The 26,647-nt window shown below is 43.8% G+C and overlaps 1 protein-coding gene across 1 annotated transcript in view; it reads right to left on the minus strand.

Moving 5' to 3' along the window:
• Positions 1 to 26,647, minus strand: part of LOC146208839 (phospholipid-transporting ATPase ABCA3-like) — a 114,954-nt gene that overhangs the window by 13,428 nt on the left and 74,879 nt on the right. The window contains exons 12-17 of the mRNA XM_084579428.1: positions 20,581 to 20,830; positions 16,000 to 16,052; positions 12,661 to 12,920; positions 7,511 to 7,823; positions 3,539 to 3,664; positions 2,579 to 2,866 (exon numbers count right to left, since the gene is read on the minus strand). Coding sequence (XP_084435554.1) covers positions 2,579 to 2,866; positions 3,539 to 3,664; positions 7,511 to 7,823; positions 12,661 to 12,920; positions 16,000 to 16,052; positions 20,581 to 20,830 — 1,290 coding nt within the window. The remainder of the gene's footprint in view (positions 1 to 2,578; positions 2,867 to 3,538; positions 3,665 to 7,510; positions 7,824 to 12,660; positions 12,921 to 15,999; positions 16,053 to 20,580; positions 20,831 to 26,647) is intronic.

Below are 26,647 nucleotides of genomic sequence, written 5' to 3' on the forward strand. Positions count from 1 at the left end.
GAGGATGATGGTGTTCTTGTTTGAACTAGCCTTTTGGAATAAAAGACGCTTTTCACCTTGAGTCAGATTTAGAGGGTAAAGTTCTCTGTGGCGCCTGGTGGTCGCCCAAGTAACCTTGGGGCATAGTCACGTTGGCCACCAAGTGGCCCGTGACCACTGTCAAGGTCAAGGTTACGTTAGATGCCGTCAGGCATGCACGGTTTTTCACTTTAGGGAGATTTACACGTCAAACATCTGTGTTAAGTCCGGTGGGTGGCCACCATGTAACTTTGGGTCATAGTCAGCTAGGTAACCAAGTGGCCCGTGTCCACTGTCAAGGTGAAGGTCACGTGAGGTGTCGTCGGGTATGCACGGTTTTGATCTTGGGGGATATTGGAGGTCAAACTTCTGTGTTAAGCCTGGTGGTCGCCATGTGACTTTGGGGCATAGTCACGTAGGCCACCAAATGGCCCATGACCACTGCCAAAGTCAAGGCGGTGTGACCTTGTGGTCTCCATATAACTTTGCGGCATATACACGTCGGTTCAAATAGTTGAAATAGTTACAGTGATTCTTTCCCTACACAATATTATTTAAGGCGCATTTGAAGACGTGGTGATCAGTGAATGGCAGCGGTTTCGTGCAGCGGTCCAGGCTATTCACTGCGTGCCAGAGACGCCATATCTATCCACAAATTGCTTCTAATTTCAAGAAAAGAAAAAAAAACGTATTGGCCACCCTTCTCGGGGGCTATGAGCATGCAGCGTACCCCGAAATATAAAGCTCCAAAGAATGCAGTTTTCCCTAACTGAATCTTTTTGAAGGATGTGCTCAAATTCTAGCAACGATTCAAAAAAGACTGTGCAAATGCTTCCGAAAATCGTTGTACAACGTCGTTGTACAGTCGGTGTACAACGAAAAAAGCGGCGATGCATGGGATCATTCTTCATTCATTCCATTTAAAAGAGAAATAAAATAAAAAAAAAGTTGACAGAGATGATATTGGAACCAGCGTGAACTTATGAAGCCTACATCATGCAAAAGAAAGGCGCTACATGCGTAAGCACACCATCGATGACACTGGCAAGAAAAGAGATTGGATATCTTGGAAACCATTGATGTTATGAAGTGACAAGAAAACTCTTCGCTTTCTATTTCGTAGTGTTCATTCTTCTGGTATTTATTGCGAGCAATGCAATAAACCTTCAGTTGTTAGTCAGGGCTATGTCTGTGTGTTGTATTCTTTCTCTGTCCAGTTTTAGCGCACTGTTTCTGTTGAAAATGATGTACAAACTGACCCGGCAACTTTCTGTAGTGATTTGGAAGTTTTCCCATCAGTTTACAGAACAAGGTTTGAAAAGGTCTCACCCATAAATACGGCGCAACGTAGACAAACACGTAGATAGAAACACAACACAGGCGCACACTACCAACGGTAATAAACAAATGAACCCGAACTTCTTCTTTCAAACTCAGTCACAACTTCCTCCTCTACTTCCAAATAAACACACCCGCACACCTGTTCTTTCTCAAGCAGATGTCTAGACAACAATCAATGTTAGCAGCTCTCACGTTCAAGTCCATCACTCACATCGTCCAAGCAAGACAGCCACAACTTCCGCCACGTAGACACAAACTGGAAACACCACTACACACCTGCAGCTGCAACGAATCACGTTCACGTTCACTCCCAATCTATCTAAACAACGAGACCAGTTTGTGAGATTTTAACAAAAAAAAGTAACCCTTCTTTCAAACACTGATTACCTTGGCCAATCTGGCCAGCTGCAGTTGATTAATGATTACATACCACGATGACTTTTGCTCTACCAGCTTTCTTCGTCACGAGCACAAAATCCTTCTTCATAGGCTATCCGGCAGCCGATGGTTCCAACTGGTCTATATGAAGAGAAGGCGACCATGGCATTTAATTGCTGCGATAGAACGAGGGAGCCAGAGCGCGCTTTCACGCATCACTGCAAAGGCGTGGACGATGTTCGCAGTGTTGCTCGGCTTCGTAATTGTAACTTCTTAGACTGAATTCATCGCCATGAATTTCACTCCGCTAATGGAGGAACAGGTAGTTCTCCAAGCATTAAACTAGACTTAGTTAGCCTGTTTTCTTAGTGTGTGTTGTGCCCACGCCGTAATACTTAAATCACGCCGAAGTATTCTACGTCGAAAAACGCACTGACTATATTTCCTGATAGACAAGTAACACGGCCCGTTCCACCTTTAGTTGGCAAACTGTGAGGCCGCGCAGTTCTGTTTTGTAGCTTTCTGTAATGCTCATTCTCATGGCTTAATGTAAAGTACCGCATATGTCACAGCGACGCCCAGACCTTGGTGTTAAATGATGCGTCATTTTGGGCAGAAAACAAACCGGGCGTACTGAGATTGTCAGTTGTGGTGAGTCGATGGCAGTAAGCGCACGGAGAACGCTTTTTGCAGGAGAAGCAAGCCCTTCGCCATTGCAAAGGGGAAAACTGACGTAACGGAAAGGAGCAGCGTTAAGCATGTGATGTGCTCGCGAACTGCCTACCGCTGTATAATGCTCGAAAAGTACACACTGAAAGCAATCTACAGGGCATTAGCTCACCTGTGCAGCACTTGTGCAGCCTGGTGACCATGTAGGCTTGGTCGGCTGTGTGCGTCTTGAAGGCGAACGTGCAGACGAAGTACAGGAACTGCTGGCCCAGGTGACAGCATGAGGCGCGTTCGAGGTAGGCGCTTCGCAGCTGTCCCGTGCCCCTGGTGAGCGTGAACTGGGGCATGAAGCGCAGCGGCAGCGACGCCACTTGAACGTAGTTGTCCTGTTCTCGCTTGGCCCGGAACGTGGACACCGTGCGCGGGGCGAACACGCTCAGACACACGTTGAACACCGTGCCTGCGAAGCCCAGCCTTGAGACTTCAGTGTTTCGTTTTTCTTTGCGGCAATTTTCGTTCAGCGGCGCAGACAAGAGCCACCAAGAGCTGAATTCTGGGTGAGCGTGCAGCCGCCAATAGTGCGAGGCGTCTAAGAAATTTCATCCTTGCCTTGTATTGGCGGCCTACTGTAATCGCAAGTGCTACTACGGGTGGATTTTTCGTTGTTCTTTTAGTGTTATAATCGTGGCATATTTTCTGTCAGCTCTTCCCAATATTTATGGTAATATTAACGGTTACGAAAGCACTGTTTCTAGTAGAACATGAACTTATAACCACACTTACGATATACGTCCAGTCTAATCGCGCCAACACGAAAGGATATCAAATAAAATTGCTGTCCGTGATGGTCCTCACATTAACAAAAAAAATAAAAATAAAAGCTTTGCGCAGTAGACAGCGTAGCATACCATGTGCGGTGTTACTGTTACCAGAGTACCGTAACCGTACCGAGTATTTTCTTAGCTTCTCAGAACTTGCACCAGGCGCCGTCTGTGAACGCTGATCGGAAAGATTGTGCAGTACGGCGTACGGGGGTGCTACAATTTAAAACGCCACATCTATAATTACATCATCGATGGTTCTATTTACTGAGGCTGTAAACTATAAGGCACGAAAAGTATGCAAACCTCACCGAAAAGAGCGCCGAAGCTGACGAGGGAGAAGTAGGCGAGCAGCGAAGACTCGAACATGAGGGACGCGATGTACGTCAGCGGGAAAAATGCCCACCCGAACATGAAGTAGAGGCCGAAAGTGGTGCCTGCAAGAGGAGAGTGTGACAATGGACTCCTCTATCAGTACCAGTAATCATAGAGTTTAGGGCAAAAGCCATTAATGGCTCATACTGTCGGCGCTCGTTCGTCCGGTCACACTATAGCTGTCAGTGAAATGACGTCATCATCCGATACCGATCAGAACGCCATCAGAAAAATAAATTGCGGTCTCCGCCGGGAATCGAACCTCCATCCCTCGGATCGCCAGCCGAACACTTTAACCTACTACGCCATGCCCGGGATCGTGAAACGCTCATCATAATTCTCCTTGTCTACCATGAGGATGATAGTAATGAATGAAGCTGCAATTAGTGATAATGACAATGATGGCATCAGCAATGATGATGATGGTGTATTTAGTTGATAATGATAATGAGAGCAAACATGATGCACCGTGTGGAGCAGCAACGTTCAGGCTTTTGCATTTCTGCAGTGTACATTCCACAGCGCTCTTGAAACTTTTTATGCAATATTCGGTCCTATATTTATTCCTAACTAGTCCATTGTGGGCAGTTTGTGAAGGTTAACCAGTTGAAGACAGCATGAAAATTATTTGCATAAATTTCGACTTCTAGACTGCGTCAGCCTATAATAACTGATCTGTGCCTTTACTTTGAAGTATGCAGTAAACCGTAACAATGTTCGACAGCACCCGCCGTGGTGGCCCTGTCACAAAAGTATCGATTGGAGTTCCCGAGGGAGTCCATTAACCCGCAGCATATATCTAATACGTGCGACCAGACACCCAAGGGATCATATTTGCTACCAGTGTCTTTTAGGTTCTCGTTTTCACGAAATTTTCAAAGTGGTTAATGCTTCATTGACTCATGGATGACCTAGAGTATTTTAATACATTATCTCCAGTTTGTTGCGCACACCGCTGTCTCACTTGACGTTTCAGTGCTTTCACAACGGCTGGCATCAAAGTTTCTATGGCGAATGCGACTCGAGTGACCCACGACGGATGTGGAGCGAGCGGCTATGCATGATAGGCTATCCGGTGTTTAGCTCCATACTGAGGCACTTGGTTCTGTCCGGTTCTAATTAAAATCTTTTTTTTTACGCCCATATTTTCTGTTGGAGGAATGCAGTGCAATAATGCAATCAATAAAGGCTCCCGCTTTAAAGAACCGAATTTAACCAAATATTTTAATTAAAGTTACGAAGCATAGTTTTCTTTATTGAAGGGAGATATTAAGATGTGAAATTGAGGAATAAGGGTGCCCTGTTTAAGGTTTTGTTGTTGTCTTCGGCCTTCATTTGTTATTGTTGCGTTTGTGTCCCGCACGAGGTGAAATGGTAAGCGTAATGAAGGTAATATTATGATGTGAATTTATAAGGAATAAAGATTCCGTGTTTAAACGATTGCTTCATTTGTTATTGTTCGTTTTGTGTTCCCTAAGAGATAAATGTCTGCACGTTAAATAAACCAAGGTGGTCGAAATTTCCGGAGTCCTCCACTAAGACGTCTCTCATAGTCCGAGTCGCTTTGGGACGTTAAATCCCCATAATCCAAACCAAACCTCCTTAAATCTGCAATTTTAAAAATATTTTTGTTTAATCTTGTTTTGGGGGAAGTAAGGCGAAATACCTGTCGGTCTTCTCGGCGGTCACCAATATACGCTTACAATTAAACGCATGCAACTGGAGGTACATATGTCACTGGTTCGAATCCCTGTCCGAAACTAGCCTCCAACTGTACTAGTAGAAGGATGCTAAATTGGAAGCGAAATGGTATGGCACCACCCTTAACGCTGCTTAAAAAACAGTTGCTTATCATTTTTTGATACAAAATCATGTGCTTGCGTTTTCCGAAACGTTTTTACGCTATAACCCTATTTATTGCGTACAGCGGCAACTCTGCGGTCGAACGAGACCAATACTCAATGGCATAAGAAATCCTGCTACCCTACCTAAACAAAACTACCAGAGCTACTCTGCCAAAACAATCATAACCCGGATACGGGTAGAAAAGGATGGGAGGAAAAAGAGAAACCACAGGGGCGTGATCGGCGTCCGTAGCAGCGAATCTAGGTGTTTCTGCTCATCATATGTTTATTGTTATAATATTGTGCGTTTTATTTTCGTTACAATCTTTCGTATTTGCCTAAAGAATGTTTCAGTGCTGATTTGTGGGGTAACAGAGCCCTGAGGTGCTTGTAGACGTTTTCAGTAATACGGAAAGTTGAGCTAGTTGGTACATGATTGCATATTACGAGCGCTGCGACGGAGAACAACAATGAGAGAGTAATGACAAGGACAGGCGCTTTCTTCTAAAAAAACAAACAAACTGCCGTTTGTGTTTATGTCCAACTGTTTTGAGCGATATAGCCTTGTTCAACTGAATAAGAAGTGTAAACCGCAAGGAACATTTTTTTTCGTGAACTTTTTCTGCGTTGTTTTAATGAAGCCCTGCATACGTGCCAGCGTGGCGCTGGGATAGCGTTTTTTTTTTTATGTCATCCAAGCGTTCCGTGGGATCTGTCACGTACGGACCTATAGGGCCAGTCCACAGCAGCGCCGACGCAGCCGGACACACACCACATGCGAAACCAAGCCAGGCTCTTTCATTGTTGCCCTTTCATATATCGCCAGCACGTGGTTCTTGGCTGTCCATTTAAATCGATGAGCAGCGCCTTATACAGGGTACTATTTCCATCTCACTTTTTTTATCACAAAGGAGCCACCCTAACTTGTAGCGGCTGCCGATTTGGCCATCTCATGTGGCTTCGTGAAGTCACACAACCTAGCGATGAATTAGCGTCCGATAATTACACCTTTGAGCCACCACCCGTAATTCGCATGCTCGTGATTTTTTGCTCCCAGTGCGACACCATCGCCAATCGAGACATTACTGCTGCATTTTTTAGAGACCAGGATTTCAACGCTACCGCGTCAAATGCGACAGATAAAATGCGCAATTTATTCGACGTCGGAAGCATTGGCATTAGTGTATGCATGCGGCTGGCATTTCCTGTGCATAGCTGAAGCTGTTCGAAGAGACAGTTCCCGTGTCTTCAAATTTCCTTTCACCATAGTTTTAGGGAATCTTCTAGTAATGTCTGGGATGCGAGGATGGTGGGTGTAGAAGAATGCAGAACGATTTGTGGTTGGTTAGTGAACACTCGTACGTGTATGAAGCATCCACCTTCCTGGCCCCGAGGCTTCAAACGCCACCGCCAAGGCCAAACAAACTTTTTGACAATGTGCGCTTAGGCCACCACGCCGGATGCAGGATATTGTAAGTGTATAACGTCGTAGATATGTATTTTATAACCCTGAATGCTACTGGCAGTCTGTCAGTTGGAAATAATCTACACGCATTCAATGTTTTACATGCAGGTAAGGATGTAAGCAATGTAGTGCTAATGTCAGGTATCATGCGTCAACATGATTAGCCAGTGAGAGTATTATCGAGGACAAAAGCAATGAAAATGGGACAAATATGCAAATAATAAAACAGGCCAAGCATTAAAGAAGAGAGAACGTGTGCACTTCATTACATTGCTATTAGTATACTAAACTCATGTTCTCAGGAAGAGGAACTGGGTACACTCCCAGTCATGATGGTCCAAATGCAAAAGCATAGTCGTGTGCTGTGCGTTATATCCGCCGTCATTTAATTCAGAGCACTTCCCTACGGCGTCCCTCATAGGCTTGGCGTGGGGACGTAATGACGTATAAATCAACACACACCACACACCTGCCGGAATGCAGTTTGTCATTTAATATGCGATGGGATTTCGTTAATGACAGATTTTGGTTTTCCTGACCACATGCAGCCACTGTTGCGGCTCAACGCTGTTGGGAAGTGAGAAATGAGTATCACTCACCGATCTTGTAGTGGTCCCTGCACTGCCACAGGTCCGCGTCCAGGAAGAGCACGGGAAGCGTGCAGAAGAGGCTGGAGACCACATGAGTGAGCAGGTCGGTTGCGAAAGTGGCCAACCAATAGCGCTCGGATGACAGGCCGGCCATGAGCTGCACCAGCTTTAGGCCGCTCACACGCTCCTTGAGTGGCAGGTCCACGTAGGCGGAAGCTGCCAGCGACATGGACACCGGCACCAGCACCATGCTGGCCAGACGCTGGGCGAAGACGGCCGTGTGCAGCTCGAACACCGCGGTCTCGACGGCGCGAATCGCCTGCTCGTTGGCGTCTGCACTCATGAGACGGTAAATGCAGCCTGAGTCGGTAAAGACATATTGCATGACCTTGTATTCCCGTGGCACTATGCAGAATAAGAAAGTACTAGAATATATTTAGAGTGGCTGAATAGCAACCATAGTTATGCATAAAGAAAGCAACAACATTTCTATAAAGAAAGGTGTTAGGCAAGAAGACAATCTCCTCAGTACTATAGACAGCTTGCTTAGAGAAAGTATGCAGACACCTGGAATCAAACGATTTAGGCATAAGGGTTGATGGAGAATACCTCATAATCTACAATTCGCTGATGAGATTGCCTTGCTAAGTAACTCAGGGGATGAACTGCAAAGAACAATGGATGAGCTAGAAAGAAAAATCAGTAAGGTAGGCCTGGAAATCAATATGCAGAAGACAAGATAATGTTCAACGGGAAGTAGCTAGCGAAGCACTGAATGGGGTAGGCTAATATGACTGCTTAGGACAGGTTGTAACCACCGATACGACTCATGAAAGGAAAATAACTTGAATAATTGAGATCCAACGCATTTGGCAAGTACTCGCAGATTATGGCCATCAGTTTACCGGCATCGATCAAGAGGAAAGTATACAACAGTTGCATCTTACCTGTACTCACCTATGGGGCTGAAATGTGGAGGCTAACCAAGAGAGTTCTACTTAAGTTGAGGACAATGCAGAGGGCTATGGAGCGAAAAACGGTAAATGTAACCTTAAGAGATAGAAAGCGTGCAATGTGGGTCAGAGAAATACCTCGAGGTAATGACATTTTATTGGAAATCAAGAGGAAGGAATTTGCATGGACAGGGCATATAGTGCGAATAGAAGATAACCGGTGGTCACTTAGGGTAGCTAATTGGATTCTAAAGGAAGGAATGCTTAGCAGGGGTCGGCATGAAGTTAGGTGGGGGGATGAGGTAAGAAGTTCGCAGGGCTCAAGTGGATGCAGCTAGCACAGAACCGGGTTAATCGGAGGAATATGAGAGAAGCCTAAGCCTTGCAGTAGGTATAGGCCGGCTGCTGCTGCTGCTGATGACTATAGAGCAACACCAATCTGTGATGTAAGCAAGATGCGGTGGCGCTGCAATCGGCAGACCGGGCCTACTGGAGGTGAAAAGAAGGCTTAGCGCCCATAGGAATACATGGAATCATTGCGCGCGGGTCGTTTCTTGTGCTGTGTGATGACTGCCTTCAGTTTAAAAGTGTGTATAATTGGAACGGCAGTATTAAAAATATAACTAGCCTTCGCGGCAGTACGTCCGACAGTACCAAAAGCTGTCGCTATTGCAAGAAGTACCCAGAGGATAGCTAGCTTTTAGTGTTTTACAAATACTCCGACTCTGTAATGAGCTTTCGTGCTTTCAAAATGTGTTCTACTATGTCCATAGTTACTCTACACCGCATGACGACATCATTTGTATAGTGTGAAATCAGAAAAAGCGCTTTGAAATCTCGTGGTTCCGATTCCTACGGGCGCCAAGCATCTTTTTCACCTCCACTCGGTACAGCTCATTGCGGTGATTACTCCTACTTAGAGGAAAAGCTGGTGCGGCCATCTATCGGAGTTTGCATGGATCTTCCTGACGACCACTTCAGCCGCCCATGGGCGTTCTAAGCATCATGAGCTGGGCAGATAATTGGTACAGAACTACAACTTTTGATCAACAAATATTGCAAAAATAAACATTTTTCCAAAATCAAAAATTCCCAAACTCAATATGCTCGCCATAAATAGCAGAAATTGGGTACAATAGCATGTAAGTGTAAAATTTGTCGTAAACAAGCGATGGCTCTCCCTGATATTGGGTGAGCATTCTAATCACGGAAATCAATTTTTCGCACCTAATAGACAGAATTAAAAAGAAAAAATATTTTACAATTCTGTATGATTGTTCAATTACTTTGAGAAGTTTTTAATCACATTTTCGAAAACAAACTTTTTATTTGCTTCCTCTGCTCTTGCGTCTTCGCTACTATATGTCTTGCGCTCAACGCTCACACTTCGAGAGGATTATGATGTTACTGGTGAGGAGACATTTTAGTAACGCCACTGTGTGTCCCCCAAAAAGCCGACTGTCCCGCACCAAGTAGCATACCGGCCCATAATGCTTAACATGCCCATGGTGGCTGAAATGCAGCGCCGCCAGCTTTCCCTCTAGGTAGGAGTAAGAAACTCTATGGTCCGGCCTGCCGCCATCAGTGCCACCGCATCTTGCTTACGTCACAGATCGCTGTTGATCTATACGTTGGAGGCTACTCACGATGTGATGAAAAAACACTTCACGAAGGCACACTGCAAAATATGCGAAGTGATACGTTGTCACATGCCGCAGACAGGCATGTGAGAATACACGAGAATACACGATTTTCAGCCCAAGGGAAAACAAAATTGACTGCCACGATGTCGTACTGTACTTGAAGAATGAGTTGTTACAACGTTCCAACAAGAAACAAGTTATAAATAATTAGGCGTGTATTTCGACGATGACGTGCACAGAAGTCAGGTAAAGCAAGTGCGCTCAGAACTCGTTTATGGTTCCCATATTATTTTCAAAGCTCGAGAATACTTTGGTTTCTTTGTTCTCCGCATAATATCTTTTGCGTTTATACACAGCCAATTAAGTTATTGTATAGAGTCGTGGGGTAAAACTTACTCGTGTTGTTAACCTGTTGTCCCATTACGACAAGGAGCTCGGAGAATCCTTACTTAACCAAAATGTACTGACCCAAGCAAGCCACTATTTCAGTCGGCTCACGTCCTGCTTTATCATTGCATCAATACTTTTAGAACAGTATCAACGGTATATAAAATGTTAAAATGTTAAAATTCAACGACCCGCTCCATCATTACAATTTTATAGCTCCTAAAAGGGACACTAGAGCCGTAAGTGCAAACCATTTTAATCTACCACTCTGCCGGGAGGCAATATAGATTGAGTTCAACGGTGATCTAATTTAGAATGACGAAATTTATTCAATATTTGGAGGTGTTTCTGCTAACTGATAATATCGTTAACTTATTATGTACAAGCTATGTACATAATATCGTTAACTTATTATGTACAAGCTATGTACTATATCTTGGCATATTGAAATTTATTTGGAAACCATATGTTGATATGGTGAAATTTGCTGTATTGTTTTTATCGGAGTGAGGAGTGTCTTTTCCTCCTGCTATTATTGGCAGATATCACTTTGGCGGACAAGGCACTGATGCTGGGCCTATAGCCTTGGCTATGTTTGTTGGAAGTGTCTGCACAATCCGCCTGCTATGTCAGTCGTCTGCCGACAGCTATCTCTGCGCTATGAACCGAAAAGCGTCTGCAAGCAGGGCTCCACAAGAAAGGCCTCGCAAATGCTCCGACTCCCAAGAAGTATAGTTACTGCGCAGAGAACAGAAAAAAATGCACATGGACGTGCGAAAAGAGCAATTCTCGCTACTAACAAAGTAGTTGCAGCGAGTATGCCCGATTATAGCCGGTCTATAGTGCGTAATAAATAAGCAGACACATGTGATTTCAGAGAAAGAATTAACCATTTAAAATACATGTGCTTGCATATTAAGGTTAAAAAGAGTAAATGTTCGCATTCTCACACGTACGGGGTCCTAGTGTCTCTACGGAATTTTTTGTTCAATACTCAATTATCTTCACATTCCATTATTTATTTACGTTGGCCAACAAAAAAGAAGATATAAGTCTTCCTTGGGGATAGTATGCATCTAACAACGAGTCTCTCATTTCGTTTGCATTAGTTTGCTGACCACACCTATCTCTTCAGGGTCTAAGAATTCCGGTGGGTTCAATTACCTTTCTGCCCTCTCACCTGCAACAAAACACCGTAGCTGGCAGCTCCTGACATGTGTGGCATTGACATAACCGCCCCCTGATCAATACACAAGACATTTCTTTTTGTATCTAGGTGACCAGTATTCATGTATTCATCTGTATTATGTATTCATCTCATGTTTGTTCTCATTGAAAAACAAAAACAAAACAAACAGTAATTTGAATAATTCCTGTGACGCTTTTAGGCATCGCGGACCGTAGAGTATACCCGACCAAAAATCTTGGCGAAATTTGAAGTATCTTATTACGCGTGTATTCAACCGTTTTGATTTAACACTTGCAGGTACCGAGTTCTATGCAAGCTATGATCACCTGCGAGATGACTGTTTAAAAAGCCGGCCAGGCGAATGCGCCACATTAGCACTTCTTTCTGCGTTAAAAAAAAAAAAATATTCAAACGTTAATCTGGCTTGAGTTTCTTTGTCAGGCAGTTCTTTAGTTCTGCAGTAAGAGCCTACTTTTCAAAGTCAGTAATGTAGGTACCTTCTGCGTTATTGCGAGAACGGGACCAGCCCAGGCACGGGTTGTGTCCCATTTCGAGTTTTGCGGGCCGGACCAGGCTTAATAAGTAATAATTTTGCGAGCCCGGTCTTGAAGCCTTAGGTCTAGGCCGTGGCTGAGACTACGGGCTCAGACCGCTCTCGGGCCTCAAATTTAGCCCCGCGCTCTATTTGCGATGCAATCCTGCAGCGAGCTGACAAGTAATCCTGGTTATCAGTATGTAGCTTAGCTGGACGGTTGTATTTTACAGGCGTACCATCCTTCAAATTCAAATTTATGGCTTTGTAGCCCTTTGCCTGTGAATTAGTGTACCACTGCGCAGGTATTAAGCCAATTTTCATTTCCTTGAGGCTTTAAGTTAACCTCTCGGGGACTCATGAAGAATGCAGCAAGGATCTCATTTGTCCCTTTGGTCAGACTGTTGAGCAGCAGGCCGTTTGTGCTCCAAAGTGTCTTCGCTGACGCTACACGCCTGTACTGTCTGATCACCTGAGCCTTTGGGGCTGACGAAGTTCTCAAAGCGGTCCTCGAGACGCTTCCAGGCCAGTGTGCCCGTGCGCAGGTACTTCTCCTCAGCGCTCAGCATCGCTACCTGTCCCAGCAGTAGCAGCGGCGCGACGAGGTAGCTGCGCCGCAGATACGTCGTCTTCTTGGTCATGATGGCGCTCATCTGCGCTCTCAGCAGGTCCGAGCGCAACTCGGGTACTTTGGCATCCGGCGACAGGGCCTCACCTGCGCGAATGATTTCGCGCAACCAGACTTAGCCATTCATTCTGTTCGCAAATGTGGATGATTTCTGGCCATGAGTGATATCAACTAGAGGAGTCGAAGATCTGATCAAAATCGGATAGGTTTGTGTATGCGGCTGTGACTGGGACTACTCTTCTATAGGGATTTGCAGGGGAAAAGAGCCAGAGGAAAATGCAGCATATGATCCTTTACATTCGGCTGGCTCTTTTCTCGTTCATGTTATAAACAATCAGAAAGTTTGGGCGAATTCTGGGAAATGGATATTTAGTGCAGTAGTTCTACTACCTGAATTTCATCAAAAGCTTGACGTATGAAACAGGAATGATATTTAATCTTTGCGAGTGCCGAGAGGGAGAGGATGAGGATGCACCAGTACAGCTGCAGCCCAAAGCGCTCAGTCGGAAGCGCGCTTAATAAATGATCTCCCAGACGGCGCAGCCAATCAGATAACGCTCGTCCACAAGTGACGTCAAAGGCTACTTCAGCGCAGCTGCTGCGCAATGGGTACAGAGGGATGGGAATCACACATCACTTCCCCTTCCTAACCAGGAGCGTTTTAACGCGTTCTGCATGGGTTCTAGTTTTCGGGTTAGCATGAAGGCTGATCCGGCGCCGTCAACGATGTCTCCCGAATAAGATCGCCGAGCGCGATGAAGAGAACAATAACAGCTAAGGCGATAGCGGGAGTGGGGTTATGTTCTTGTCAAATTGTGTACCTAAGCGTTATGCGTTTGCAATGCTGTTGTGATTGAAGACATCCAAGAATATTGTTCCTTTGATGCACATACGGTCATGAAACACAGCCACCAGAATAATTGAGCAAAATAGCGCTTAAGCATTGAGCAAGAAAATTATACCCGCTAGATTACTTCAGAAAGCAGTGTTCAACCACTGAAGCACAACAGTCATAACGATGTGAAGACATTTAAGAATTGCGCCCAACAAGGAAAGTCAATTATGTCCACAAGATTACCTAATTAAACAGTGCTTAACTATTGAAACAACAATCGACGTGAAAACAGTGCTATTTCACGATATTCTGTCATCAACCCGGAACATCTTTATAGTGTAACTTTTTTTTTTTTTTTACTCATACTCACAAGACCTGGGCCAGACGTTACGGAAGGAAGAAGGGTCCGTATCATTTTTACTACTCCGAAACAACGAAACAATAAAATGCGTTTTTAGGGTCGTTCAGAATATATTGACACCTGTCATTGAAACTATATAACCTCAGGAATTTAGTTCCACATTTGGACTAAATTATGCCGTAATGATTGGTAAAAGGTGTAAACGATCTAATTTTATAAATGTGGTCCAAGCGGCTCGACGCGTTTGTGGGTCGCTAAATCAAAATATCGTGAAGGGTTTATGGTAGTGATGTAGTGAACGTAGCCGGATAATTTGTCTACGTAGAAAATAGACGAGCTGGTAGTTAGTTTTGGTACTAATGGTGCTAGCAACAGTGGTAATTTCTAAGAATTTTACGAGACAAGCAATTGTGAATAGCCTCAATAGAGGCTGCCAGAAAATCAAGGCCATCAAGGCCACATTCTCAAGTTCAGGAAGAACAAATCTTCTAATACGTTTGAGATTAAGGGATGAAGGCGAGTTCTCAAAGCTTTGTTTTAAATAACCCAGTGAATGATTAGCATTGCTAGCTGTATAAGTGGTGAGGTGCTCATTAAAATATAGGGGGTATATTTAAGCTCCTTAAGCTCCGCCATTCGCGATATGACGAGGTAGCGTACGCTATCACCCGGCATTATAAAGCTACGCTTTAACCAAGCCATATGAACGTGTCCGCATGGCCTAGGGGTAATGCCTCTGACTCAGAATGCGAGGGCCCTGGCAAGATGATTCTCATATTACCCTCCCATATGAAAGGAGAACCACGAGTTGCCAATCGTAAAGTCTGGCAACTTTACGTTACGCCCAAATTTTAATAAGAGCGCGATCATGCTAAGTGCCAGCTATACCTCATGCCAACTCCATGCTTGTGATTGCTCATCACAACGCCGACGCCGGATGTTCTGGTGAAGGGATCGTTTAGCATTATCGCATTAAAACGTGATTTTTCTCACATACTCCTAATTGGGCCATACTCAATATATACGCATATTCTTTCTAGGCAGGATTCAGGTTTTCTGCGGCAAACGCAGCACTATGGCGTGATAGTGTAACGGTTCCAGTCGGTGGCTTCATTTGCGGAATCATGTTCGCGTTCATGCACTTTAGTCGCAATATCATAATAACGCGATAGCGTTCAATGCTCTGTCTAGCACAGAATTCGGTGTCGGCATTGTAGGCACCGGTATTGTGAGCGAAAATCCCGGGCATGGTACCGGTAGGCGGTAACGCACTTTTACAATGGTCGGACAGTCAATGATGGTCTTTAGGACGAAAGCCTTTAATGACTCATGCTGTCGTGGACAAAATGTGTCCCGCTTTTGCGGCGGCTCTGATTGACCGAGGCGGGATGACGTCATAGAGGTATCGACCAATCACAGAGCACCATCACAGTATGCGCGAATGCGTGCCTTACATGGCCATATGGCAATGATCAATTACTAATTCAACTAATTAATAAATAAAATATAATTAGTCACTAACTAACGATTAATTATGTAATTACTTACAAATAATGACTAATTAGGTAATTAATCTTTACCAGAATATTGCCTGTATAATTAATTACTGAATGGTGCCAGTTGCGTAGCAGAATGCGTCACTCAGGCTTTTGCCTTTCACTACTTTTGTCGCTAAAGTTCCTCGTAATGTTTTAGGGCTTTCCTACATCATGCAGCCACGTGACGCGGCTTATTTGGCAGGAGAATCCATCTCGGGCTTCTCGATTAAGACGCGGGGATGTAGGGATTCGAACCTACCAGGACAGTTGCATGTCTTGCAGACACGCAGGCCTTTTCATCTGGCTTGGTTGGGCGGTGATTTATATATATGTCTAAAGGTGTTTCCCTTAAAACGATACCTTAGGACGGTATGCCACAGAGTGTATGGTGATTAAGGAAGAAATTATGAAATTATTAATGCGCTCGCTCACCCTTCTCCTCATCCACAGCGCCAGCGTCTTCTTTACGTGTGGTCTCGTCCAGTCTGCAGGCACAACGAGAGTTCAATGGCGAACAAGTTGGTTGCGTAGTGCACCGATACTTGAAAAAAGGTCTAAGGGTAAATATAGCAAGAGTCGTTGATGTTTTAAAAAAAGAATTGCGGAATCTATTACTTAACGAAAAAGCTCAGAAGAGATATTTCAGACTGCTTACGCACGAGAATGCGAAAGCATTAGTTACATTACACTACATAAGTTGATAAATTGCTATGCCACGTTTTGTAATGACTATATCAACTGTACACCGTATACTACGGTAATTTGTAAAGTGCCGAGTCACATTACGAGTGAACAATCGGTTGCCGGGAATCATCATCATGAGCCGGATTATGCCCACTGCAGGGCGAAGGCCACCCCCATTTTATGCCAGTTAACCAGGTCTTGTGCTGGCTGCATCCACTTGACCCCTGCGAACTTCTTAACCTTATCCACCCACCTAATTTTCTGCCGCCCCCTTTCAAGCTTTCCATCCCTTGGAATCCAGTTTGTTGCTCTAAGTGACCATCGGTTATCCTCAATTCGCACTGCATGCCCTGCCCATGCCCTGCCCATGCCCATTTCCTTCTTGGTTTCCACTAGATTATCATCAACTTGAGTTATTTCTCTGAACCGCTGTGCACGCCTGAAGTTTACACGAGAAGTCCTGGAATGCCATCTCCAAACTAACACCACTTAGAGGCATCTCTTTGATGAGGCCATCTCTAAACTAACAGCACTCAGGGGCATGTCTTTGATGAGTAATATGATGAACGCTGGCCATGTTATCAGGAGCACCATAGACTCGATATGACCCAGCGATACGAATGTATACAGCTGCATGGACTATGAGTAGTGCGTTCTGATTCAAGGTGCAAGGGTCCTGGAGGGTACGATTTCCATCTAAAATGTGTCCGTCAAGCTGAAGGTTCCTGCGAATTAGGACATAACATCTAATCTCGTGATGTCACGCAAAATGCCGACCAATTAAGGTGCCCGGCTATGTGAGCTGCCAGGCAGCACCTGCCAAAGGCATGCTCCTGATTTTCGTGCGACGGGCGCCGTGATCACCGCGGAACGCGTTAGTTTCATATGCCGACTTTGATACGTTGATGCTAATGGGACAAGTATAGAACTTTCGGATTGAAACAGACTCACTGCAAGTACAGAAAATAGAAAACGTAAATAGGAAGAAATTGCTCTTTGGCCGGTAATTGAAAGAAGCACTGACCCACTGTTGGAGGAGAGTTATTTGCGTTTGTAAGACCCGAAGCAGCATAAAGAATTCTAAGACGACTAAACTATCAGTGCGTAGTAAACGTACACACGTGTACATACATACATACATACATACATACATACATACATACATACATACATACATACATACATACATACATACATACATACATACATACATACATACATACATACATACATACATACATACATACATACACACACACATACATACATACATACATACATACATACATACATACATACATACATACATACATACATACATACATACATACATACATACATACATACATACATACATACATACATACATACATACATACATACATACATACATACATACATACATACATACATACAGGCATACATACATACATACATACATACATACATACATACATACATACATACATACATACATACATACATACATCTTTTCTTCTACTTTGATATAATTATCTTTCTTCCCTAATTTAATTACTGCGCTAATTCAGGTTACTAGCAAAAGAAAAAAAAACCCTAGACTTTCTTTTGCCTCGCTGACTGTTTCTTTCCTTCAGTTCTCATAACGAGCCCCCCCCCCCCCCCCCCTACAATATCGTTCTTAATAGCATGCGAGGGTGTCGGTTCTATAGCGCAAGATTCTCGTACAGCTTCCGCCCTCCCCTGTTGATCACATTCCACGTGAAGCTGGCAGTAACACAGGACGTGGAACGTCCTGTGTTACTGCCAGCTTCACGTGGAACGTCCTGTGTATGGATGGATGGATGGATGGATGGATGGATGGATGGATGGATGGATGGATGGATGGATGGATGGATGGCACAGGTGAACACTCTCAAGGTTCCGTTACAGGCGACATTATAACACGCAAACAAGTAGAGTGTTCGATAGCTGTCGATGAAGCTCAGTTGGTAAGAGCACCGGACGCGGTATTCGGAGGTCGTGAGTTCGGTCCCAACAGTGACATGTTGTCTTTCCTTCTACTTTGATTTTTGTATCTTTCTTCCTAAACTGATGACATCACTAGGACTAATTCAAGTCATTAGCAAAGTGAAAAATAAAAAAATCCCAGAAGCTTTCTTTCCTCTGCTGACTATTGGCCTCTGAGCCATCTTATGCATGCCCACTAATTAAGCCGATAGCGATGGCGACGCCACTGAATCTTGGAATTGAGATCTATTTATAGCTACGCTCTGAAACGACATCCGATCGGCCACTGTACGAGCGCACGCGAATTCGCGATATCGTCTGCGTGCACAGCCAAACTCGCTGCACACAGGCCTCCAAGGAGCCACTCAGAACACAAAGCAGTGCCTTGACCCGGGGGATCAGCCGATATCCTACTTCGCTCGTCCCAGCAAGCTCCGGTTATAGAAGATGGAAGGTGGGCATGACATTACCACTGTTTTACGCCGACTACTCTGAGCAGAATATAGTCCAGGGGCAAATAAGGTAATACACGAGCAAATTGCTAGTGCTCGACCTAGCAGCTGACGGAAAGCATGCTGCAAGCTACAAAACGACACGACGCAGTGCGTAATCACCCCGAGTCTGCCAGCCACCCGCGCGTCCTCAGCAAGCTACCCTGGGCGATGACGGGTAACACCGAAGCGGGATCTGCGGTCATCGAAATGTCCTGCTTTCCTGTCCACCATGACCTTCAACAACGGCTCCAGTGGCTGTGAGGTGGGAAATTTTTAATATTGGCATAACTTCCTCATTTGAATAAGTGTTACGGGACATTTGCCCAGCATCACTTGGTGCACATCTTTCGCCAAACGTGGCCGCTCCTTTGTGGCACGACGGTTTTAAAGAGAGGGGTGCAGGAATATGTAGACATGAATACTATTTTCGATTATAACGACGGCACGTAATGAGCGCGCCATGATGTGCGCACCCCATTAAGGAGGTTATAGGGGGAATTGCACCACGCCGACTCCATTGCTCTTCGCACTTCCGCAGGGACGCCGCCACGGAGGCCTTACCTCACTCTCTTCGTAGAGCACGAGTGAACTCCTCGGCAATGCTCGAGACAATGCGCTTTTTTCCTAGGGTTCCTTTATTTTTTTCAGATTGCCGCTCACGCCGCTGCCGTCACCCAATTGCCCAGGTATTATGCGCGGCTCATTGTTGCTAGCTGTGACTGCGGAGTCACGCGAGTTATGCAGAACACCATTTTTTTCGCTTCCGCGTTCTTTCCTATCTTTTGTGGTTCTTTTTTTTTTTTTTTTTTTCACTCCGTACGCGGGCTGAACACTCGCTCGCTGCTGCAATTGGCTTCAAGTGTTGCGTTGCCGTTGTACTTGCTCGAGCGCATTAAACGCTTCTTCCACAGACGACCCGCGTTTGTTCCTTTCTGGACGAGAAATATTCGCGCATGCGCCATGGGGTTGGTCTTTCCTCTTCCGTCGGGATTTTGCTCTACTATTCAATGTCACGAACTGCTGACTTGCTAACTATTAGCTGGGATATGAAGATGGTGGAAACGTTCTAGTACCACAATGATTTCAAGCGCAGGTGATAGATTTCACTGCTGAGATTCCTAATGGTCAATGGGACGTCAGTCATTGGGCTTGCAGGGGACCTCCCCGCAACCGCCTTTTTGCTATCCCTTCCGAAGAGCGTATGGAGTGTTAAACCCCAACTTGCTGTGAGGCTAAATTCGGCGATGGCGTCTCCTAACTTAGTATAGTGTGAAATCGCGCCAAAGGCGTGACGCGGCTATATTCGCTGCGCGAGTTCAGATATATGCAGTGATGCTCCAGTACATGTGTTACACAGGACATATACAGCACCGCGTTTCGTGTTCACACCTGGAATTCCAACGAAACCGAAATCTGTGTGAGTTAATATATCTTTTACATCTCTCCGAAAAGTTTACCAAGGTTCTTTCTTTCTTTGTCTCAATACTGTACAGCAGCACACAATATTTTGAAAAACATCATGATTTGCAAACTCCTTTTACAAGACCTAGAACGAAAACGTTGTTCAGCCTTCACAAGGAAGTAGATTTTGGCACTTACCACTATGTCTCTTGCTTTCATATATCAGCTAGCTCGGGGTTCAATTAGCAGCCCGCAGCACTTTCAGACTTTAAGAGCGATGCCGTTGCAATTGGTACATAAACTGTCAACACAGCTCAGATAACTAGTTGCGTTGTACTAGTAAGGCGAGCTGCACTCAATGCCTCGGCTGAGTAAGGGTCAATCTTATGTAGTTCTCTTTTACAAGCACTATTGGCGCCCTTGATATAGAGATTACGATGCTGACCTTAGCAGCACGTCCTCGAGCGATGAGGCGGTGACTGAGATGCGTCGCACGCGAAGCTTGACGCGGCTGTCTTCGAGCTGTTGTAGCAGGCGCACCAGGTCAGAGACGCTGGCGAAACCTAGTGTGTAGACGATAATGTTGCGGCGGTCGAGCTCCTTCCGCGCCACTGGAAGCCGCTTCTCGACGAACGAGCACACGAGCGACTTGTCGCACTTTGACGACACGTACAGCTGGAGACGGTAGCCCTCTCCTGCGCAGATTAAACGCAAAACCTTCTGAGAGCTGGCAAATAGTGAAGGAGCACGCTTAGAGAACGGACCAACACTCGGTCCATCCCGCTTTCTTGCTTTCTTTCAAAAAGCGTCTGGAGTATTTCATTCACGTTTGAGACCTCTTCAGCGGGCCATCCAAGCAAAGTGTCTGTAACCCAGTGTTTGACGGAACGCCGTCCGGTCAGGTAGTAAGTAGCATGATGAACAAGGAACGCGTAGGGGTAACGAAATGACAACTGCTTTTCGAAAATATATCAGTAACCCAGACAAGTTCTACAAAGAAAGTGTCTCTATACAAAACATGATGCCTTTCTGACGTCGGCTTCAAATAAAATCTCGCATAGCACTGCTGTATCTGACGCGTTTTGCACGCTTTGGTGAACATGATACCAAACGATGGGTCGCATGAGTCTCAGGTTCCTCCACTTTACATGGGGGAGGCAAGGGTGGATGGGGTGGGAAAGTCGCTTTTACGATTGTGGACGAACGTTTCCCTTACAGGGGCAGATAAGCATGATAATACCCAGTGAGAGCCGTTCCTTTAATATATTTGGAGCCGTATTTGAGGAAGTGGTAGCTCAATTGGGTATTGTAAATCGCTGAGTAACCACAAAAAAAAAAATAAAAAACGATGTACAAACAATCAGTGGTCACTCTCGCTCAGCTGCGGGGCTGGTTAGACAAGCGGTTCATTTTAACAAATTCAGAATAAAAGACAATGCAATCGCATATGCACGAACCAACTGCCCCTCACAGGTGCGACAGTTGAGCTGCGGTGACTGCGCAATCTTGCCTCTTTTTTTTCTCCACTGTAGCAAGTAGACCCACTCTGGACTTTCACAGATGGCAGAAAGAAGGATATTTATTTAATTATTTTTTTTATCGATATATAATCCTACATTTTGAGTTATTAGCAAAGAGGGAAAATAAAACATCAGACAATAAACTTGAAGCTAAAGAAGAACAAAAGTATGGTATGGTATGGTATGTGGGGTTTAACGTCCCAAAGTGACGCAGGCTATGAGAGACGCCGTAGTGGAGGACTCCGGAAATTTCGACCACCCGGGGTTCTTTAACGTGCATTTAACAAAAGTACCGTTTCATAAATGTTATTGCATAGTGGAAGCAAATGAAGTCAGTGAAGGTTGCAAAACTTCAAGGTCACTCTGGTTATTCCAGCCAGTCACCATCCTAGGAAAAAATGAGTATTTTATTACCTGGCTGAAATGGAGTTATAGATTTGGTTTGGTTTGTGAGGTTTAACGTCCCAAAGTGACTTAGGCTATGAGAGACGCCGTAGTGGAGGGCTCCGGAAATTTCAACCACTTGGGATTCTTTAAATGGAGTTATAGTAAAAGCCTACCTTCATCTAGTAGCATAGCTACTTGAGAAGGAGATAGTTTTAGAAAGTTCAATTTTATAGAGCCCTTCAAATGATGGAAATACGAGCTTCACTCTGCTGAGAAGATTTCTTTGAATTATTGAAGGTAAGTTATCTCTTAATAGGGCAGTGACTGAAGTGTGCTTAAAAGTATCAAAATTAAATAAACCATTTTTCTCTATTATTCTTACTTTAGTAATATAATTGTTTGTATCGGGGTCACAGAAAATAAAATCATAATCTAAGACAGGAAGAGCTATTGATTTGTAGACAAGAGGACGAATAAAGTAATATAATGTTTTAGAATACGCCTAAGAAAGAATAACTTGAAGTTTGCAGTTGTATACATAATCTATGTGTTATTTAGTCCAGCTCAGATCATTCGTAATCCGCAGCGCAAGATATTTACATGCATCCACTTCAGCTAGATCAATATTGTTACCACGGTAGGCAATGTTCCAATAATTTTCATTCGTAATTGTCATAGAAACAGTCTTGTCAAGTTGATTGGCATTTGCCAAGATTCCTACCAAGCGGTAATGCCACAAAGAGCCTTATTTAAAAGCAATTTATCAGTCAGGAAGTTTGATTTTAAAAAGCACATCATGCACTACGTAATGTATAAACAACAGGAAAAGAAGAACTCTGGGAAACGCCAGTGTCTACATCTAAACTATCAAAACAGTTTTCGTTAAAAATTACATATTTTTTTATGTTTGCGAGATATGCTCAAATTCATTTGACCAATGCTTAATTTCTAGTATTTTCTCTAATTTTTAAATTAACGTCTTGTGCGAAACCTTTTCAATGCTTTTGAAAATTCCCTGAATATTGCATCAGTCTATTTTCCTGTATTTATTGAAATCGCGAAATTATAAACCGTTTCAACGAGTGTATGCTTAAAAATCTTTCCAGAAAGCGTGTTGGCATTTTGTAAATAAAATTCTCTTTTGAGGAATTCAGATATGTGACTATAAATGATATGTTCTAATAGTTTGAAAGTAGTCAAAGTTAGCAATATTGAGCGATAGTTTCAAACAGTACTTTTTTCCCACTTGTATGAACGGGTTTAATCCTAACAGTTTCCCAGCTCGTTCGATATTTGGCCCTCGCTACTTGATCTGGAAAAGAAGTCATGCGAGTACTATGCACCCTACTCCGCTTTAAAATATATTGAAAATATTTTCTGAGCCACACGACTTCTTTACATCGCTTTAAAAGCGCGTTCAGTATACATTGCTCAGTAATAACGACATCGGGAATAGGTGGAAAAGATGAAGTAAAACAAAGAAGACAGCCGTTATCTTGCGTAAAAACTGATTTAAAACGCTGGAATTCGAGTCGCCCTATTGTCGAAAACTTCACATGCTCTCAGTATCAAGATTAGCCACCACAATTTATCAGGAGGCGCGGAAATACATTTAGACAAGCTTTCTGAGTAATAATGTTCCTTGCCTTTGATTATCTTTTTTGTGTTTATATTTTAAAACAGCAATTTTGTACTTTAAATCAAGTGAACTAGAATTTGCTTTGTCTGTTTTTCTTCCTGCGTTTCAGTTGTGATTTGCATTTGCAGCGTCTCCCGGGAACTCCAGTCGTTTTCGCCCCTTTGTTTTTTGACAATACGCGTTACAAAGCGCACAATGCACTCATTAACAATTATTTTAGGGCCGGATTTTCGAGTGTTCAAAGGTTCAAATGAACCGGACCCTCCGTACTCAGGGGCCCCCGAGAGCTTCAAAAATTGTGGACTTTGAGGGGTGGTTCAAAAACTACTCAAATCGTCTTCCTGATTTTCCGTGATTAAAATTAGCACTTATTTATTGCAATGGCGGATGCTTCAAAATCTGTTTGTCGCATCGTACGCTTACCTATTCCGGATTCAAAGCCAGCCTCATATTTTGCCGGTGAAGTACAAAACTTGTAATCGCCCAAACAGATGAAAAAAAAAATCCAAAATGGCTTTAGCTGGTTCTAACTACCTTCATTGGTATTAGTTAATGTACTCTTGCATTAACTGCTTCGAGATGCCTATCAGTTGGAAGTCAGCGGGTCCTAGTTGGTGGTCAAGTGGAATCAACAGGTTAACTAAACTATACCATTACTGTTCTAGATGCCAGCTGTGTGTTAGTAATCTGAGCTTAGGCAGTGAAAGCTTTGACAAAAGCAATAAATATTACAGAATATGACTCTCCATAGCTGACAGCCGCCTCAGTAATTGTAGCTGTTTGTAGTAGAGACGCGAGATTCTCAGCCCCCTCAACATTAAAGATCTTATGAAGAAACTCTCCAAGCTAAAAGCTCTTAAACGCTTATAGAAACGTAAGTACATTTATTCAATTGCTTAAAAGTGGAATAAGAAATGTAGGCATGTTATACGAATATACGCGAATTAATGGCGAAAGCCGCTTTATTGGTTTGTCCCAAATCGCCTCAGGCTATGAGAGAAACCGCAGTAGAGGACTACGAAGTAATTTCGACCACCTGGCGATCTTTAACGTGCACTGACATCGCACAGCACACGGGCGCCTTGATTTTCGCCTCCATCGAAAAGCGGCCGTGATTTGATCCCGCATTCTTGGGCACATTAGTCAAGCGCCTTTAACGCTGCACCAGTGGCATAGCGGTCATTAGCACTATCATATTTAGCGTCTTTAACTAAATGCACTGTTATTGTCATCGCTGCTATCATCATTATTATTATTTGCGCTGCATTTTCATCTCTACTTTCATCCCTACTTTAGACAAGAATTACAATCTGATTCTCACGAACCCGGCATGGAGTAGTGGCCCATGCTCAGTTGGTGATCAGAGGGATAGTGGTTCGATTCCTGGCGCAGATGATATATTTTAAAGGAAGGTGCATATACGCTGTCCTGCAGTACTCTATTTCCAGTGCCCACCCTATTTTTTCCCACCACCATGGCGGCGGCTACTCGATGGAACGAGCTGCGTACGCTATCTTGTAAAATGTAAATTTCTCGTGTAAATTGAAAGCAGAAAAGGTGTGTGATACATGCACAATGGACTCGTTCTGTTTAAAAAAGAAAGAAATTATGTGCAAAATATAAAGATATTGTCTTTTTCAATGTAGACAGTCTGTATGACATGTAAAAATAGGTTACAGGTTATTTGAGCGTGTTGAAGTTTTATATTTGTGCCAGTTCACTAGCGATGTCATTGTTTTCAGGCGCCACCATTTCGAAAAGATTTCGCACCCCGCATTTGAAAGCCTTTGAAGTAATAAACATTATTTGATGTACGTTAAGGTATTATGTAAAACATAGCATCAGAGTTTCTGTAAAACTACTGCCTTAGGTCAGCCCTAGTTTGTCTTGCTGCGTGTATTCACATAACTATTGAATGATTGGTACCATAATTACAATAATAAATCGCCAATAGCTTACGAACAAGACCCATCTCTACTTAGGCTGTGCTCACACGCAGCCAATCTTTCTGCACTATCGAATCGGTTAAGAAAATAACCACTTGAGGAATTTATTTTTCGTGAATTCGCCTTCTGAGTTTTGAGACAGGATGTTGTGCTTTCTGTGATTTCCTAGAAAAGCTCAGTCTAGACGTCGGGCTGTCCGTGTGTTCCGCGGGAAAGTTTATGCTCAGGAGATCTTCGTTAACAGTGTGCAGATTTTTCGAGTAGATATGGCGCACATTCTGTCCATGCAATTCTTGAAACGCATCAAGTCTCAAACATAACATGGGGCGGATAGGATGGTTGGAGGCTATAGGAGCCCTTCTAATTTTTATTATATCCCTATTAATCCGCCGATGTCGCCAACGTTCTGGTTAGTGCAGATGAGACGTTGACTGCCGCGAAACTTACCCTAGGATACCGTAGCTTTCGGTATGCATATCTTGACCTAGCTAAGTTAAGGCACTGCCAAATTGTTTTATTGAAGGTGAAATGTCTTATTATAAAGACAGCTGTGATTCTTTCAACTTGTAAGCCAATTTCAGAATCGTAATTTTTTCGTGGTAGTCAAAACTTTGACAATGACAGGTCGTTTCTGTTTATTTTTGCCTTGTTTTTCTATCACGTGGCATCTTCCAATACCATCTGAAGTAATACCTAGCTTCGTCTTGAAAATTTAATCGCTGACATAAACCTGAATGTTCTTCTGTCTTTCAGCGCTAGGTTAACCGATTCCACATATTATTAGGATGTTACTTCGTTCTCCGTCTTCTAACTCATCTGTTTTGCACATGAGTATCAATAGGTGCCAGTTAATTCTAGATACTGTAGTTTCCATGTCGTCTATTTAGATTATAAAACTGTTCAGATCAGTGATCTGGCGCTCTAGTCTATCCAGAACAGCCCTTATGACAGCTCTGCTCTAATATTTCGAGCTTCAACTTCAGACCAAGCACTCAAGCCAGCTGTATATACGTTCCAAAA

Source organism: Amblyomma maculatum, chromosome 1, assembly GCF_055883805.1.
Source record: "Amblyomma maculatum isolate TAMU_Amacu chromosome 1, ASM5588380v1, whole genome shotgun sequence".
NCBI lineage: Eukaryota > Metazoa > Arthropoda > Arachnida > Ixodida > Ixodidae > Amblyomma > Amblyomma maculatum.